This window comes from Orycteropus afer, unplaced genomic scaffold (assembly GCF_000298275.1).
Source record: "Orycteropus afer afer isolate SDZICR_OR568_19922 unplaced genomic scaffold, OryAfe1.0 scaffold00196, whole genome shotgun sequence".
NCBI lineage: Eukaryota > Metazoa > Chordata > Mammalia > Tubulidentata > Orycteropodidae > Orycteropus > Orycteropus afer.
The window spans coordinates 2,053,197-2,070,929 of NW_006921783.1; the positions used below are offsets into that span (position 1 = coordinate 2,053,197).

At 36.5% G+C, this 17,733-nt stretch overlaps 1 protein-coding gene across 1 annotated transcript in view; it reads left to right on the forward strand.

The window, feature by feature from the left end:
• INTS2 (integrator complex subunit 2) overlaps positions 1-17,733 on the forward strand; it is a 66,564-nt gene that overhangs the window by 35,941 nt on the left and 12,890 nt on the right. Inside the window, exons 15-17 of the mRNA XM_007947873.2 lie at positions 8,309-8,413; positions 10,964-11,128; positions 12,112-12,313. Coding sequence (XP_007946064.1) covers positions 8,309-8,413; positions 10,964-11,128; positions 12,112-12,313 — 472 coding nt within the window. The remainder of the gene's footprint in view (positions 1-8,308; positions 8,414-10,963; positions 11,129-12,111; positions 12,314-17,733) is intronic.

A 17,733-nucleotide genomic window follows, 5' to 3' on the forward strand; every position in this document is an offset into this window, starting at 1 on the left:
ACCCAGGCTCTGCCTGAGCACACAGACTGGGTTGGAGTTCCTGCGGGCCCAGAAGGTGGGTGGGAGTGGGGGATGGCCGCATCCCCATTCACCAAGGGGTGTAGGGTATAAGAGTAACAAGGGGAATGTCGCACCTTTTTAGTCATCCAGGTCTGGAGTGTTCTTGGTGTTACTGGCAAGCAGAACCTGTTCTTAAGCCCCTGGAATCTCAGAGAGTGCTGTCTCTTTAAATATCCAAAATGGTCAAGCTGCTTGTAAACATTCAAATTGGCGGTGCCCTCCGGACAGGAAAAAGTCTACAGGTCAGCCTGGCTTTCTCTTCACTGGTGCTTTACATTTTATTCACCAGCCACCAGAGCAGTCCTCCATGCGGTCCCTGGCTAGCAGGCCTGATTTTTAGATTAATTCTTAGGTCCTACACCACTCGGCACTCTCCAAGCTGTCTGTGTCATGCTGTCAGGCTTGCTCAGGATTGCTGCCAGACCACAGCTCCGTATGTTTCCTTTTTTGGTATTTTCATGCAAATTATTCTGCTGGTTGGCATTTAGTCCACTTCTATATCCTTCTCTTCAAGGCTCAGGGGTCCAGGATTATTTTCTGTGTCTGTGTTAATTGGTTCTGTTTTTCTTTGTTGAAGAGGGTCTGTGCAGTCCTTCTCCCTATTCCACCATCTTACTGGAAGTCAGGCCATTGGATATATTTTGAAATTAGAGCTGAGAGATTTTGCTGATGGATTCATAGGCTTTGAGAGAAAGGAGCCAAGGTTGACTTGGACGTTTGGCCTGATGATAAAGGATAGAATGGGTATCAACTGAAATAGAGAGAATGGAGAAGAAGCGGATTTGTCAGTGATCAGGAGCTCAATTTTGGACATGCTAAGAAGACGATGTCTCTTAGATGTTCAAGTGGAGATGTTAAGGAAGCAATTATGTATACCAGTCTGGTATTCATTGAACTGAAGCTTTGGGACTTGTCAGCATATATATGATATTTAAAATCATGACAATAAATAAGATCATGAAGGGAGGATGTGTAGGAGGTATGTCCTGGATGCAAAGGAAAGGTGTTTCAAAGAGAAGGGAGTAATCACCTATGTCAAATGATATTGATTGCTCAAGTAAGGTTAGGACTGAGGCTCAGCCAATGACTGCATATGGTTTGAAATCATTTGACTTTTACAGTTTTACTGGGATGGTAGCATGAAAACCTGCTTATAGTGGATCCAAAAGGAGAGTTAGAGATATTAGAGAGAGCTCTTTTGAGGAACTATAAAGGAAAAGAGACAAATGATACAGTAAATGGAGAGAAGAATGAGGTCAGGAGAAGATTTTTTTAAATAGATGGGAGAGAGAAAAGAATGTGTACTCTTGAGAATAGTCTAGCAAAGTGGAGAGAACTGATGATACGTAGGAGAGGGGAGAATCCCTGGACTGATGCCTATAGAGGAGAGAGGAGATGGGGCGTAGAGGAGAAATGGAGAGATTGGCCTTTCTTTGGAGTAATTTTTCCTCTAGTTTAGAAGATTTGTTTTTTTTCCTGTCTCATTTCTCATCTGTAGGGAGGAAATAAGTAAACTGCACAATATGTCCCAACATGGGAGAATTTTGCTCTTATATAGCCAAAAAATAAATCATTCTGTCTGAAGTTTATTCCTACCTATGATGTGTTGTAGATACAGCACCCTGTTAACTCTTTGTGGTTTTAGCCCTTATAATAAACCTGTAGAAGGTAAAATATGGAATTCCGGAATTTGAGATAGAACCAAATATTAGAATAGCATAGCCATTAAAAATACATATATATTTTTTTTCACACATACATTTTTAAATTTTTCTTAAAATATTTATGATAAATGCATATGTATTAATTTAAATTGAATAGTGTATAGATTCAAAGGAATGTACAGGAAATAAAGAATAATAAATCCTTGTGCTCTACCATTTGAAAAATTGAATATTATTGCTACATTTGAAGTTTTATATTTTTTTACAAAGAGTTTTCTGCTTAATACTTCTGAAGGCTTTATTGTTAGGTAAAACAGTTTATATTTACATACTTATGAAGTTGAAGACAATAATAATTAATATCATTTATATAGGGAACTGTAGATGTGTTCCTAAAGCAGTCAGCCTATTCTGTTCCTAAACACAACCCCATTTTTAAGTAGCTAAAAGCATTTCTTCCTTAACTGACCCTTAAGTTAACTTCATTTAACAATAAAATCTGGCCTTTTTTTTTTTTTTTCTATCATTTTGTTATATGTAAAATTGTTTCTCTTAATTGAAAATGACACATCCTTTGGTACTTGGGAAACTATAATGCTCACTAGCTCTAAATTCCTGAACTTTTAAGTTTTTCTTTGCTCTTGATAGTTAATATTTTTCTTCTGAGGAGAAAATTATTCCAACTTCCTCTTTTCAAAATACAGAAACTTTTAGGCAAACATTAGCAGATGTTATTTCTTAGCAACTTGAAGTTTCAGAGCTGTAAAAAACCTAGAGCTAAATTGAGTTTTGACAAAAAAGAGTACCTAATTGTTTACATATATTACTTTCTGCAAAACAGCTGATTTTTAAAATAAAAACTTTTTTAAAAGGAATATTTACTAGAGAAAACTTAGGAAATGAGAAAAGTACAAAGAAAAACGAAGAAAGCATAAACCACCCATCACTTTAACTGCCTACAGATAATCACCGTTAAAATTTTCCTGGAAAATTCATTCCAAAAAAACCCCAAACCCACTGCCATCGAATCAATTCTGATTCATTGCTACCTCAATTGGGCTTCTGAGGCGGTAAATCTTTATGGAAGTAGATTGCCTGGTCTTCCTTCCATGTAATGGTTGGTGGGTTTGAACTCCCTGCTTTCTGATTAGCAGTCAAATGCCTTAGGCACTATGCCGCCAGTGCTCCTTAGAAAATCCATTAGTCTTTGCATATATGAGCTTTCACAAAGTTGAAATCATAACATATTTTTAATCTACTCTTTTTATTTAATACATTTTCAACATTTGCCTATTATGGTAAACTTTTTTTTAAAATGTTATCTTTCATGCATAATATTTCACCTTAAATATATATTGTTACTTGCTTACTTCCTTATTGTTGGACATTTAATTTATTCTCAAATTTTGCTGTTAAAAACAGTAGAGGAATGCACGTCCTGAGAACCAATTCCACACAGTCATGATTGTATTTTTACTTAGGTACAGATTCCCACATCTAGAGCTACTAAGTCAGAGGTTATAAAAAAATCACAAGAATTTAAAACATAAATTACTTCCCAGGAATGCCAGTTTCTCTATATTTTTCCAATACTGCACATTATCATTTGTTTATGATAATAATTATATCATTTCATGGGGAGGAAAATCTTTCAAAGGAGGTTATCAAATTATATAACTAATCACCTATTGTTTTCTTCTAGGACACTGTTATTTATTTACTTATTTTTAACTTTTTGTGATTTAGGTGAAAATTTACAGAGCATGCTGGTTTTCCATTCAATAATTCATACACGTTTTGATTCATGACTTTGATTGTAATCCCAACAATGAATAGCACTCTTCCTACTTCTTCCCTGTGTTTACCATTTTCCGTTGTCCTTCTTTCCTAACCGTTCCTGCCTTCTGAGCTTTCTCCCTGGGCAAATGCTGCCCTTTGGATCTTGTATGATTGGTTGTTCTAAGGAGCTCATACCTCCCTGGTGTTATTGTTTACCTTATAGGCCTAATATTTGGCTGAAAATTGAGCCACAAGGTAAGTTCAATTTAGGCTTAAAGGGTGTCTGAGGGCCATAGTTTCAGGGGTTCTACCAGTCTTTATCAGACCAGTAAGCCTGGTATTTTTATTATTTTGAATTTTGTTCCACATTTTTCTCCCACTCTATTGAAGACCCCCTTTTGTGATACCTTTCAGAGCAATTGCAGTGGTAGCCAGGCCACCGTCTAGTTACTCAGGATCATAGAGGCTGGAATTCATGTGCTTTAGGACACTGTTTTTTGTTTGTTTGTTTTTAATTTAGGTATGCCTGGATTTATTTTGGTGTAAAATAGGGATAGAGATCCAATTTTATTTTTTTGTAATTGTCTTTTCTCTGATTATTACATAGAGAATAATCCATCATTTTCTTCCTGCTTTGGAGAATTGCTATTATAAATAATCAAATTTTACTACAAACCTATATCTGTTTCTGAATTTTCTTTTTTATGTCTGGCATTTCTTGTGCTTTTCACTACTACTGTTTTTACTCACAATTTCTGTCTAATCTCCCATATTTGAATCCACATGAAGTTTATAATAATTTTGTTAAATTCCACAAAATAAAGTTATATTGATACTTTGATCAGAATTATGATAAACTTATAGATAATTTTGGAGAAAATTTACACCTTTATAATAGTGTATTCACATCTAGGAATATGAATTTTTTTTGTCTATTATTAAAATGTGAGCTTCATAAAGGATGTTTGTTGTCCAGTTTTTTCACTGCTGTATGTCTAGCATCTAAAATAATACTTGGCACGTTGTAAGCACTTACTAAATATGTGTTGAATGACTGAATTTATTCATTCTTTTTTATGACTCAAGTCATTTTTTTATGTCTGTCAATAATATTTTGTAGTTTACATAAAACCAATATATTCTGTGTAGTATCTCCTAACAAGTTATCACTTGTTTAAAAAGGAAAGGTATTGACATTTAGTTTAGACTAGCCAAATTCTAAATTCCTTTTATCCTTAAAATAACTTTTTTTTTAAAAAAGAAAATTAATTTTTCAGTTGTTGTTGTTGTTATGTGCCATCAAGTCGGACCCAACTCATAGAGACCCCTCCTTGGGTTTCTGAGGCAGTATCACTATGGAAGTAGATTACCCCATCTTCCTTCTGAGGAGTGGCTGGTGAGTTTGAACCGCCAGCCTTCTGATTAGCAGTCAAGTGCCTTAGGCACTACGGTAAAAAATTTTTTTTTTTTTTTTTTGACATTTATCAAAATAATTAGTTTGGTTTCTTTATATAATTCATTGTATAATTAATATCTTTATAATCCTGGAGTAGAACCTAGTTGATCATGGCATGGTGCTGGATTTGCTTTGCTTTTTTTTTTTTGTTTTTTTGGGTGATTCTTCCATATATATTTAAGCAAATTAGGTTGACCTTTATTTGCTCCCTCTTCTTTTTTTTTTTTTTTCTCCCTTTCCTTTTTCATCCTTTCATATCAGTTTTACACTACTTTCATAAATGAATTAGGGTATTTTCCATTTTTTTAAGGATTAAAATGCCACAAAAGCAACAAGAGACAGTGTTAATATTTAAAACATTTCTAGTTTGGTTGAAGTTGAGGTTATATGTTAGATTGGGACCCTTGAAAGCAATATATTGGAAAAAATTGGGAATGTGATTATTCATGTTACATATGTAGCCAATGATCTCATAAGCCTTTTGTAATTACTGGATTAAGACCATCCTCAGTGTGTATTTCACAGAGATAATAAAGAGAAATCGTTGCTTTAGGTAGCGCTTTTTCTTTGATAGAATCATTAAAATGTATTCAGGATTTTGTCTTAAATTTTATAGGTCTAGCAACATAAATATTGATAATTTACCCTGATCTGTTCTTGGGGACTCTAGATGTTACTAATACAAGTTAACATTTATTGAGTGCTTATTATGTGTCAGATATTTACTGTAACTCTTAACAATAATTCTGTGCAATAGGTATGATTGTTATCTTTATTTTACAGGTGAGAACACTGGAGCACAGGGAAGTTAGGTAACTTCCTTTAAGTAGTGAGTGTTGAAACTAGACTTTGAATTCAGGCAGCCTATCACTGGGAGCTATGCTCTTAACTATTGTTTAAACTGCCTGCTGATACCTTCTTCCTCAGTTCATGAAAGATTGGTATACAAAACTAGAATGCTAATTTATTAATTTAAATGGAGGATACATCTCATCAGAGGAGCCCTTGTGGCACAAATGGTTTAGTGCTTGGCTGCTGACTGAAAGTTTGTCAGTTTAAACCTATCCAGTGGCTCTGAGAGAAAGACCTGGTGATCTGCTCCCATAAAGATTAAGGCCCAGAAAACCGTACGAAGCAATTCTGCTCTGTCAGATGACATTGCTATGAGTTGAAATCAACTCCACAGCTTCGAATAACAACATAACTAATCAAGAAGTGTGTTGTTGTTATGTTCTGTTGAGCCATCTCTGACCAATAGCGACCCTATGTACCACAGAATGAAAAGCTGCCTGGTCTTGTGTCAGCCTCATGATCCCTGCTATGCCTTGAGCCCATTGTTGCAGCCAGTGTGTCCATCCATCTCACCAAGGGCCTTCCCCTTTTCCGTTGACCCTCCACTTTACCAGCATGGTGTCCTTCTCCAGACAATGGTCCCTTCTGACAACATGACCAAAGTAGGTGAGATGAAGTCTGGCCATTTTTGCCTCCAAGGAGCATTCCAGCTGCACTTCCTCCAAGGCAGACTTTGTTAGTTCTTCGAGCAGTCCATGGTACTCTCAGTACTCTTCACCAACACCACAACTCAAAAACATCAACTTTCTTAGGTCTTCCTTATTCATTGTCCAGCTGTCACATGCATATGAGGCGAAGCTACCTGAAGTACCTTGGTTTGGATTAGGTGCATCTTAGTCTTTAAAGAGACATCTTTGCTCTTTAGCACTTGAAAAAGGTCTCTTGCAGCAGATTTGCCCAGTGGAATATGTCATCTGATGTCTGGACTGCTGCTTGCACTGGTGTTGATTGTAGAACCAAGTAATATGAAATCTTTGACAACTTCAATCTTTTCTCCCTTTATCGTGATGTTGCTTATTGGTCCAGTTGTGAGGATTTTTGTTTTCTTTATATTGAAGGTAATTCAGACTGCAGACTGTAGTCTTCAGTCTTCATCAGTAAGTGCTTCAAGTCATCCTCACTTTCAGCAAGCAAAGTTGCATCATCTGCATATCACAGGTTGTTGATGAGCCTTAAACAGTGATCCTCAATCTTTATTCTAACATTTGTAGTTATATGCTTCTTATATTGCTATCTTGGTCCTCAACCAAAAAAAAAATTGTTGAGCTTTACATTTTGTGATTTGTAATTGAAAAAGAAAAAGTATACTGAGTATACTTTTTCCAAAGTGCACACACCCTGATGGAGCACAGTACCATGGAATGAAATGAGGATGCAGATATATAGAATATGGTGGGAGATGAGACAGAGCAAGATAGTGTTTGATTGTCAGGGACTTTACTGTGTGCCCTCTAGCAATCCAGTGAAGGTTTTTGAGTATAGAGTCAGAGAAAGATTGTTGTTGTTGTTGTTGTTATATGCCGTCGAGTAAGACCTGACTCATAGCGACCCCTCCTTGGGTTTCCCAGGCAGTATCACTACGGAAGTAGATTGCCCCATCTTCCTTCTGAGGAGTGGCTGGTGGGTTTGAATCGCCAGCCTTCTGGTTAACAGTCAAGTGCCTTAGCCACTATGCTACCAGAGATCCCACAGAGAAAGATGATCTGGCCTAATTTGAACCCACCAGCTGTTCTGCAGGAGAAAGATGGATCAGTCTGCCTCCGTAAAGATTCATAGTTGTGGAAGCTCTATGGGGGAGTTCTGCCCTGCCCTAAAGGGCCACTATGAGTCAGACTCGACTCAGTGGCAGTGGGTTTGGCTTTTTGGTTTAGTCTGTATTTAAATAAGAGGATTATGGCAGTAGTGTGAAGCATGGATTAAAGACATGAGAAATTGGAGGCAGGGAAATTGGGTCATATTCAAACAAAAGATGAGTAGGCACTGAATTAGGATAGCAGAGAAAGAACAGAAATTAAGGATTTGGCTGACTTGGTAGGAGGCATGAGAGAAGGAAGTCAAGTTCATATTGCCTAACTTTGAAAGAGTCAGTCACCACAGTAGTACTTAATACAAGTAAGTTAAGGATTCTTTTTTGTGAGTTACTTTGGAATCATGAAGCTCTAAGCTGTGTTACTATGACTGCATTTGGTTTTTGTCATTGTATTTGGGCAAGTCTTGATTTACAGGGTTTTTTTAGTGTAAGACTGCCGATCACTTCTCTCACTCCTGATTTTTCTACCACCAGTTTCAATTTCAGGGCGTTTTCCAGATCTTGACCTTAGTATGTTCTTGCTCTTCCTTTGTATCTACTATTTTGATAGTGATTCTTCACTCTTTATGTGCTACACTTACATCTTAAGTGAATTAAATGATCTTGTTTTTGTTGCTATTTGGGTGGAAGGTTGAGATTTCTGTTTTTTCTGACTGTGTATTTTTACCCTTTCTCTTTGACTGACAGCTGCCATGCAGAGAAAGCCTAAATCATACTCCTCTTCTTTGATGGACCAGATTCCTATCAAATTCCTTATTCGACAGGCTCAAGGGCTGCAGCAAGAGTTGGGAGGTATTTACTTTACTTGCTTTTACTGCTAAAGTTAATTATTAAATAACTTACAGTTTGTAATGTTGTAAAAGTATAATAGGTATTCATTGTCAATAATTCAGACAATTCAAGAGTGAAATTCTTCTTCACCTCTCTTACTAAATTTGCTACTTTTTTCCCTTCCAACCTCTCCACCTTAAAAAATAAAAACACCAGGTGTTTTCAGTTTGCATGTCTTTTCAGACATTTTTTTTCTATAGGTTGAACCACATGTAATTGCAAGTATTCAATTATTTTGACTGACTGAAACAGCAATTTGATGTGGTGAACCTAACTAGATACACAAGTAAATTTTTTTTTTTTTTTTCCTAAAGCATAACTAGTAATACTCCTTCTTCAGAGATTTGCTTTTTTCACTTACCTTGGGGACTTTTTCATGTTGGTGACATAGACCTACCTTAGTGTTTCTAATTGCTCCACAATATGGATATACTGTAATCTTTTTGAAACTAAATTTTTTCCTTGATTAAACACCTTTTCTTCTTGTAACATTTCAGAGTGTGGATTTTTCTATTTTATGTTAGAATTTTCTTTTTCTTTGTTTCGGTTGGTTTCAAGGAGGGACACAAGCCTGCCTTGGTTATCTTTAAGCAGGCATTTACATTTACTTACTTATGTCTTACTCCTCGGAAGGAAGGTTGGGCAATCCTACTTCCATAGTGATACTGCCTCGGAAACCCAAGGAGGGGTCGCTATGAGTCAGGGCTGACTCGACGGCACATAACGACAACAACTTATGTCTTTGCATAATCTATTTCTGAAGAAAGATGTTATATTTGGTATCATTTGAGAATTAACATATTTCACTGTAAAGATAATGAAATGTAGATTAACTTACACTAATATTTTGTGATGGGAGCTCTAGTAGCATAGTGGCTAAGGCACTTGACTGCTAACCAGAAGGCTGGCGGTTCAAACCCACCAGCCACTCCTCGGAAGGAAGGTTGAGCAATCCTACTTCCGTAGTGATACTGCCTCGGAAACCCAAGGAGGGGTCGCTATGAGTCAGGGCTGACTCGACGGCATATAACAACAACAACAACAACAATATTTTGTGATAGTCTTAGCTGTACATATATTTCTATGTGCATTTAGAGGTTTGAACTTTAAAATAATACCACTTTTGATTGTTACAGTAACTTTTTCAAATGTAGAAACATTAATGTTTAAGCAGTTTCTGTGAGAAAGGAAGCAGTTATTATCCCTACTGGGACTAAGTGATGATTTGATCTAAGTTGCGTAATAAAGGGATGATCGGTTCTAAAGTACTTTTTGATACTACTGTTGCTATCACAAAGTTCTGGTGGTGCAGTGCCTGAGGCATTTGACTGCTAACCAGAAGGTTGGCCGTTCAAACCCACCAGTTACTCCATGGAAGGAAGACAGGGCAATCTACTTCTGTAAAAATGTACCATCTTGGAAGCCCAGTGGGGGTTGCTAGGAGTCAAAATCAACTTGATGGCAGTTTTTTGCTTTTGTTTTTGTTTTTGTTTTTTAGGTTTTGCTATTACTACTACTCTTACTACTCTGATGATGATGATTATCGTGTAGTAACAGCAACAGTTATTAGATACTTACATGACAAACATTTAGCATAGTAATACTTAATATAACTAAATATGCATTTTATGGTATTATCACATATATTCTCATTATTCATAATATATGATAATGGTCATGAACACTCAGGCTATACTAAAATAAAATGTTTTTGATTTAGTAAAAGAAAGGTTTTCCATTCCTTTTAATCTTTCATCCTTTTTGAAGGAAGACAAATGTACCCTCTTGTGGAAATAATTAGTGCTGCTTCTGTTTGCTGACATGCCTGTGTGACTTTGGAAAAGTTAATAAATGTTTTTCAGCCTCAGTTTCCTTACAGTGGAATAGAGACAATATTGCTTATCTTGAAGTATATTAGGGTGACATGGAAAAATGCTCATAAAAGGCCTGAGACCTTTTAGGCATTCAAAGTGGACAACTGGGTTGAAGGAGAGGGCATGTTCTCCTACAAAGGCTTATCATAATTTCTGAGTGGGGCCTTTTTTTAAACCATATATGATCTCCTCCAAATGGACATTATTTCCCCCATCTTTCTTTCCTTCCCCACAACTTTTGAACCTCTGTTATGTTAAGCAGGTTTACCTGATAGGAGACTTTTATGTTGGGATGGGGTAGAAGAAAGTTTGAGAACTACTTTTATAGGTAGTAATTCCCAACTAACTGAATCAAATCACTTGGGGATCTCTATTTAAGCAAATATAATGCCTAAGGCGTTTGAACGTGCTAACCAGAAGGCTGTCAGTTCAAACCCACCAGCCACTCCTCCAAAGGACGATTGGGCAATCTGATTCTGTAGAGATACTGCCTTGGAAACCCAAGGAGGGGTCGCTATGAATCGAAATCAACTCGACAGCAGTGACTTTGGTTTTAACTACTGAATTGGGAGACAAGTGGGAAAGCATCTGGTCTTTAAGAATGGAGAATCCAATTGACTTCTTGTAAATTTTCAAGGGTTGCATTCTGCTTTATTGCGTCTTCTTGCAACTAACTACCCACATTTATGTATTGTGGATGACTGGATCTGTGAAGAAGAAATCACAGGGACGGATGCCCTGTTAAGGCGAATGCTCCTGACTAATAATGCCAAAAATCACTCTCCTAAACAGCTCCAAGAAGGTATAGTACATGTATAGATTTTATTTCATATAGTCTTCCTTCTCCTCCATTAATAGTACAAAGAGATGTTAAACTTATTAAAATCTTAATATTACGTAGAATTTTCCTGGGGATATAACAATAGTCTTTCGTGAACATGCTTTAAATAGTTCTCTAAGTTTAAGGAGTTTTAACCATTTCTTTCTGACATGCTTATATCTTTTCTTCATAGGTTCTATGTTGTATCTCTAAATAGGTAGTGTGGTTTTAGGAAGATCCTACTCTGGTCAGGAATAAGTGCAATAGAGTAATGTCTAGATCAGTGCTGTCAAACAGTAATACAATGTGAGCTACACATGTAATTTTAAACTTTCTTGTAGCCACATTAAAAAGTAAAAAGACACAGGTGAAATTAATTTTAATACATTTTATTGAACCTAATATATACAATATATTATCTCAAGATGTAATTAGTATAAAAACTTTTAATGAGACATTTTGCTTTTTTTTGTTTACCCTTAAGTCTTTGCAGTCTTGTATGTATTTTATATTTATAGCACATCTCAGTTTGGACTAGCTACACTTCAGATGCTGAGTAGCTGATGTGATTAATGGCTTTTGTACTGGAGAGCACAATTCTGGGTAGTTTTTAAATTAAGAAGTTTGAATCTTTACAATGAACGTTACTTCCAAAAGCAACACATGAATATATTTTCCTGTTTCAGTTTATTTTTAAAATCAGACTGAATCATCAAGAAAATGATACTGTCTTTGGGTCACTGATATGATTTAAAAATTGAAATTTATTTTGTTTGTTCTTCTTGAAATAACAGCTGTACTTATAAATGAATTTTTCTGGGCCTTTTATTTGTAAGTTTAGCCAAAACAATGCTTAGTAGTTTTTTTTGTTTGTTTGTTTAGCCTAAAGTCTGAGAGAGGAATGCTGCTTTCAGCTCAGAAAGCTTTATAAAATTTAGGTTGTGACCACTAAATTTTCTTTTTAGCATTTTCAGCTGTCCCTGTAAGTCACACACAAGTGATGCAGATCTTAGAACACTTAACCCTACTCTCTGCCAGTGAACTAATACCATACGCGGAAGTGTTAACATCCAATATGAACCAGCTCTTGAATTCAGGGGTTCCACGGAGAATTCTTCAAACAGTCAATAAACTATGGATGGTTCTTAATACTGTTATGCCGAGAAGGTAATTTCAGTGTATTGTTACATGTAATAGATAAATGTAATAATCTAAACTTTGCCGCTATGGGACAGAGGGAACTGTAGGGTCTCCAAGGCTGTAAATCATTACAGAAGCAAACTGCCACTTCTTTTACCCTCAGAGTGGCTGGTAGGTTCGATCTTCCAGGCTTTTGGTTCTCAGCAGAGCACTTAACCACTGTGCCACCAGGGCTTCTAACCTAACCTTAATCATTGAAAAATATTTTTACAAAATCCTTTATATCAATATTTTTTGAGTGTTGAACAATATAACTCCTTTCTGAAGACTGTAATTAAAGAATTGATACAACTTTAAGAAAAAGACTAAAGCTTTGTCTTAATAGAGAGAAACCTTAAAATGTTCCACTTTTTAGTTTTTTGTGAATTATGGCATAGATCACTATTATGTCTTGCATCATTGCAGTAGTTCTTAAACTTGACTGCACAATGAAAATCACCTGGTGAGCTGATGTCCAAGTGAAAACAGCCCAGGGTCCATTAGCTGAAGAATGGATAAACAAAATGTGGTGTATACATACTGTATTTCTTAGCCATAAAGAGAAATGAAGTTTTGATACATGTTACGACATGGATAAGCCTTGAAAACATTATGCTAAATGAAGTGAATCAGACCCAAAAGGACACGTATTGCATAATACCATTTATATGAGATATCTAGAATAGACAAATGGATTGAGACAAAAGTAGATTTGTGATTTTCAGGGGTTGGATGGGGGGTGATAAGGAGAAGGGAAAAGGGAGCTATTGAAAAAAGAAAGAAGGAAAAAAATCCTGATGTCCAGGTTGTATCTTATACCAATTACATCAGAATGGTGGTGAATGGGAGTAAGCCGTATCAGTAGTTTTAAAGATTCCCCAGGTGATTCCAGTGTGCATCAGAGTTTGGGAAACCCTGGAGTAATTACTTTGTCTTTAACAAAATGGGTCTTTTTTGGCCCTTAGATTTTATCAGAATCACCATGAGCAGAAAAAAAAAAACCCACAAAGAATTCCAGGCCTGCCTGACTGAAATTTTGATTCAGTAGGTCTAGGAGTAGTTACACTTTTTCAATGTAATTTTCAATTAGTGTTAGAATTTAAGGCATGCTAGTTGTGCAGTGGCTAAAGCACTCAGCTGCTAACTGAAAGGTTGGCAGTTCTAACCCACCAGCCGCTCTGCTGGGTAACGATGAGGCAATCTTTACAGCCTTGGAAACCCTGTGGGGCAGTTCTACTCTGCCTTCTAGGGTTTCTGAGTAGGAATTTACTCGACAGCAATGGGTTTGGTTTTGTGCTTATTATAATTTAACTTATTTTTATAGCTATTTTATAATTTAATTTCATTCAGTTATAAATTTATTACAAAGTAATAATTGCACGTAACTTAAGAAAGTAAATAGTATATGAAGTCTCCTTTACCATTTTAGACTCTAGCTTCCCAGAGACAACTATTTTCAGTTCTTTTATCTTTTTATTCTGACATTTATGAACCACCCTCCCATATCTTAATATGCTTATACTGCATTTCCTCATTTTCCAATATTAGAAATTGTCTGTTGACTTCCTATTATACAAGATGAAGGTTTAGTATTCTTTCTTACTTCCTCCCCTGTGTGTCCCTATCCCTTCCAACATATACTTCCTCTCTCTTACTTTTCCCAGTTATATCAAATATTTTGGTTAAATATTCAGTGAGCATGTTATTTGTAGTTGAGCTATGTGCTATATTGTGATCACATTTGCTTTGTTTTACAACTGTCAGTACTTCCACCCAGTGCACACACTTTGTGTTAATGTGAGTTAATTCTTGTCCATTTGCTTAATTGTTTGTTTTCTTTTTTTTTTTTTTGTCCCAATAACTAATATCCCCAAACTGCATTACTGAGGGGAAATTTCCTTGAGGGTCAGTTATAAGGCATTAGATAATATAGTAACACTTTTTTCTTGGAAACATTCCTTTCAAAGTCTTTAATCTTCATGTTACAATGTTGGACATGCACAGCTACCATCCTGTAATTGCGCTGTCTTTCCTCTTTGTTTGATTTCATATACTTTTTTTTTCTTGATTTACTCTTTCATTGTACTGAATGGAGCCCACACTCGGATGGCTTCCTGAGAAATGGTGTCTGGGATACTTAATGTTTTTTGATAATCTTGCATGAGTGAAAAATGTTTTTCTCACATGTAATTGATATTTAGCTTGGATATAGAAATCTAGCTCATTTTTACAGTCAGATATTTGATGGCATCATTCTAATAAATTAGGGCTTCTGTTATTGCTGTTGACTAATCTGATGCTATCCCAATTCCTGATCTTTTTTTCTCTTAAAGCTTTTACTACTTTCACTGTTTTCTGGAATTTCAGGATGGTGTATCTTTTTTCTTAATTGTGATCTGGGTGAAAGTTTACAGAGCAAGTTCACTTACCATACAGCAGTTCACACACATGTTGTCTCATGACATTGACTACAATTTACCCCAATGCAACAGCTCCCCTCCTACTTCCTCCCGATAGTTACCTCTTCCTTGTGTCCATCCCTCCATGCATTCCTGCCCCCTGAACTGTCTCCCTGTGCATAAATAGCCCTTCTTTCTCCCATGATTGTTTTCTCCAAAAAGGGTATCTACCTCAGGTAAATGTGCATCTCATATGCCTGTCTTTTGTTTGGCTGGAAGCCACAGGTGTGGGTTCAATTCCAGACCTGAAGGGCAGCTAGGGACCATAGTCTCAGTGGTTCCATCAGGCTCTATCAGACTAGCAAACCTGGTCCCATGGTGGTGTATTTTGATCTGAGTGTTTTTTTCATTGATAGTGCTGGGCCCTTGGTTGGCCGGTTTAGTATGGAGTCTTCGTTTCTAGGATGCTTCATTTTGCCTTTTTTTCTCTCCAATACTTTCTTCTCCTGTTTTCTTGAATTTCCGGTAATTAAGATTTTAGACCTCCTGCATTTATTCTGCTTTTTCTCACTTTTCTTTTCCTCCATTTTTTTGGTTTTTGAATATACTTTCAAAAGTACATAGATATTTCCTTCATTTTATCTCCTGACCTTTCATTTAAATTTTTTTAAAAATCTATTATTATTCTTAATTTCTAAGACTTCTTATCTGAATGTTTTAAAGTGCCTCTTGTTCTTTCGTGGATAAAATATTCCTAATCCTTTAAAGATATAATAGTAGCTTTTTCTTAAGTTCTCTTCTGCCCCCTGTATTCTCTGTTTTGAGTTCCTTTTTCTCTGTTTACAGTTATACCTCGGAAATATTGCAGGTTCGGTTCCAGACCACTGCAATAAAGTAAATACCACAGTAAAGTGAGTGAGACAAACTTTTTGGTTTACCAATGCATATAGAAATCATGTTCGCATTGTACTGTCTATTAAGTGTGTAATGTTATTGTTACTGTTAAGTGCCATCAAGTTGGTTCAACTCATAGCAACCCTATGTACAACAGAACGAAACACTGCCCAATCCTATGCCATTCTCACAATCATTGCTGTGTTTGAACTCATTGCTGCAGCCAGTGTGTCAGCCCATCTCGTTGAGAGTCTTTCTCTTTTTAACTGATCCTCTACTTTACCCAGCATGATACCCTTCTCCAGTGGCTGGCCCTTCTGACAAAGTGACCAAAATATGAGAGACAAAGTCTGGCCTTTCTCATTTCTAAAAAACATTCTGGGTGTACTTCCTCCAAGACCAATTTGCTCATTCTTCTAGCAGTCCATGGTGCAGTAAGTATTCTTCACCTTCACAATTCAGATGCATCAGTTCTTCTGTGGTCTTCCTTCCTCATTGTCCAGTTCTTACAAGCATTTGAGGTTGTTAAAATACAGTGGCTTGGGTCAGGTGCACTTCAGTCGTCAAAGTGACATCTTTAATCTTAAACACGTGAAAGAGGTCGTTTGCAGCAGATTTGCCTAATGCAGTATGTCATTTGATTTCTTGACTGCTGCTTCTGTGGGTGTTCTTTGTGGATCCAAGTAAAATGAAATCTTTGACCACTTCAATCTTTTCTCTGTATATCATGATGTGGCTTATTGGTCCAGTTGTGAGGATTTTTGTTTTCTTTATGTTGAGGTGTAATCCATACTGAAGACTGTAGTCTTTGATCTTCATTATAAGTGCTTCAAGTCTTCTTCACTTTCAGCAAGCAAGGCTGTGTCATCTTCATATCACAGGGGATTAATGAGTCTTCCTCTGATGCTAATGCCGCATTCTTCATTGTATAATCCACTGTCTCTAATTATTTGCTCAGCATACATAATTTGTTATGATCCAAACAATTGAATGAGTTTGCGTAGTCAATAAAACACAAGTAAACATCTTTCAGGTATTCTTTGCTTTCAGCCAAGATTCATTTAACATCAGCAATGATATCCCTTGTTCCATCTTCTCTTCTGAATTCAGTTTGAATTTCTGGCAGTTCTCTGTCAATATACTGCCGCAACCATTTTTTAGTTACCTTCAGCAAAATTTTACTTGTGGGTGATATTAGTGATATTGTTTGATAATTTTTGCATTCTGTTGGATTACCTTTCTTTTGAATGGGCACAAATATGGATCTCTTCCAGGCTTTTGGGCAGGTAGCTCTCTCTAAATTTCTTGTTATGAACAAGTTAGAGCCTCCAGTGCTGCATCCATTTCTTAAAACATCTCAGTGGGTATTCCAATTTCTGGAGCCTTTTTTTTTTTCACCAGTTCCTTCAGTGTAGCTTGAACTTCTTCCTTCAGTACTATTGATTCTTGATCATATATCCCTTCTGAAATGGCTGAACACTGACCAATTCTTTTGGTATAGTGACTGTGTGTATTCCTTCCATCTTCTTCTTTTTTTCCTTTCACCCAAATTGTGATTTGGGTGAAAGTTTACAAAGCAAATTCACTTTCCATACAGCAGTTCACATACACTTTGTCTCATGACATTGGCTACAATTTACCCCAATGCAACAGCTCCCCTCCCACTTCCTCCCAGTAGTTTCCTCTTCCCTACGTCTATCCCTCCATGCACTCCTGCCCCCTGAGCTGTCTCCCTGTGCATAAACAGCCCTTCTTTCTCCCATGATTGTTCTCTCCAAGGATCCTTCCATCTTCTTTTGATGCTTCCTGGATTGTTCAGTTTTTTGCCCATAGAACCCTTCAGTATTGCAACTTGAGGCTTGACTAATTTTTCTTCAGTTCTTGCAGTTTGAGAAATGATGAGAGTGTTCTTTCCTTCTGATTTTTCATCTCCGGGTCTTGCATATTTCTTTTTTTTTTTTTAATTTTATTTTGATTTGGGTAAAGATTTACAGAGCAAATTCACTTTCCATACAGCAGTCCACATATACTTTGTCTCATGTCATTGACCACAGTTTACCACAATGCAACAGCTACCCTCCCACTTCCTCCCCATAGTTACCTCTTCACAGTGTC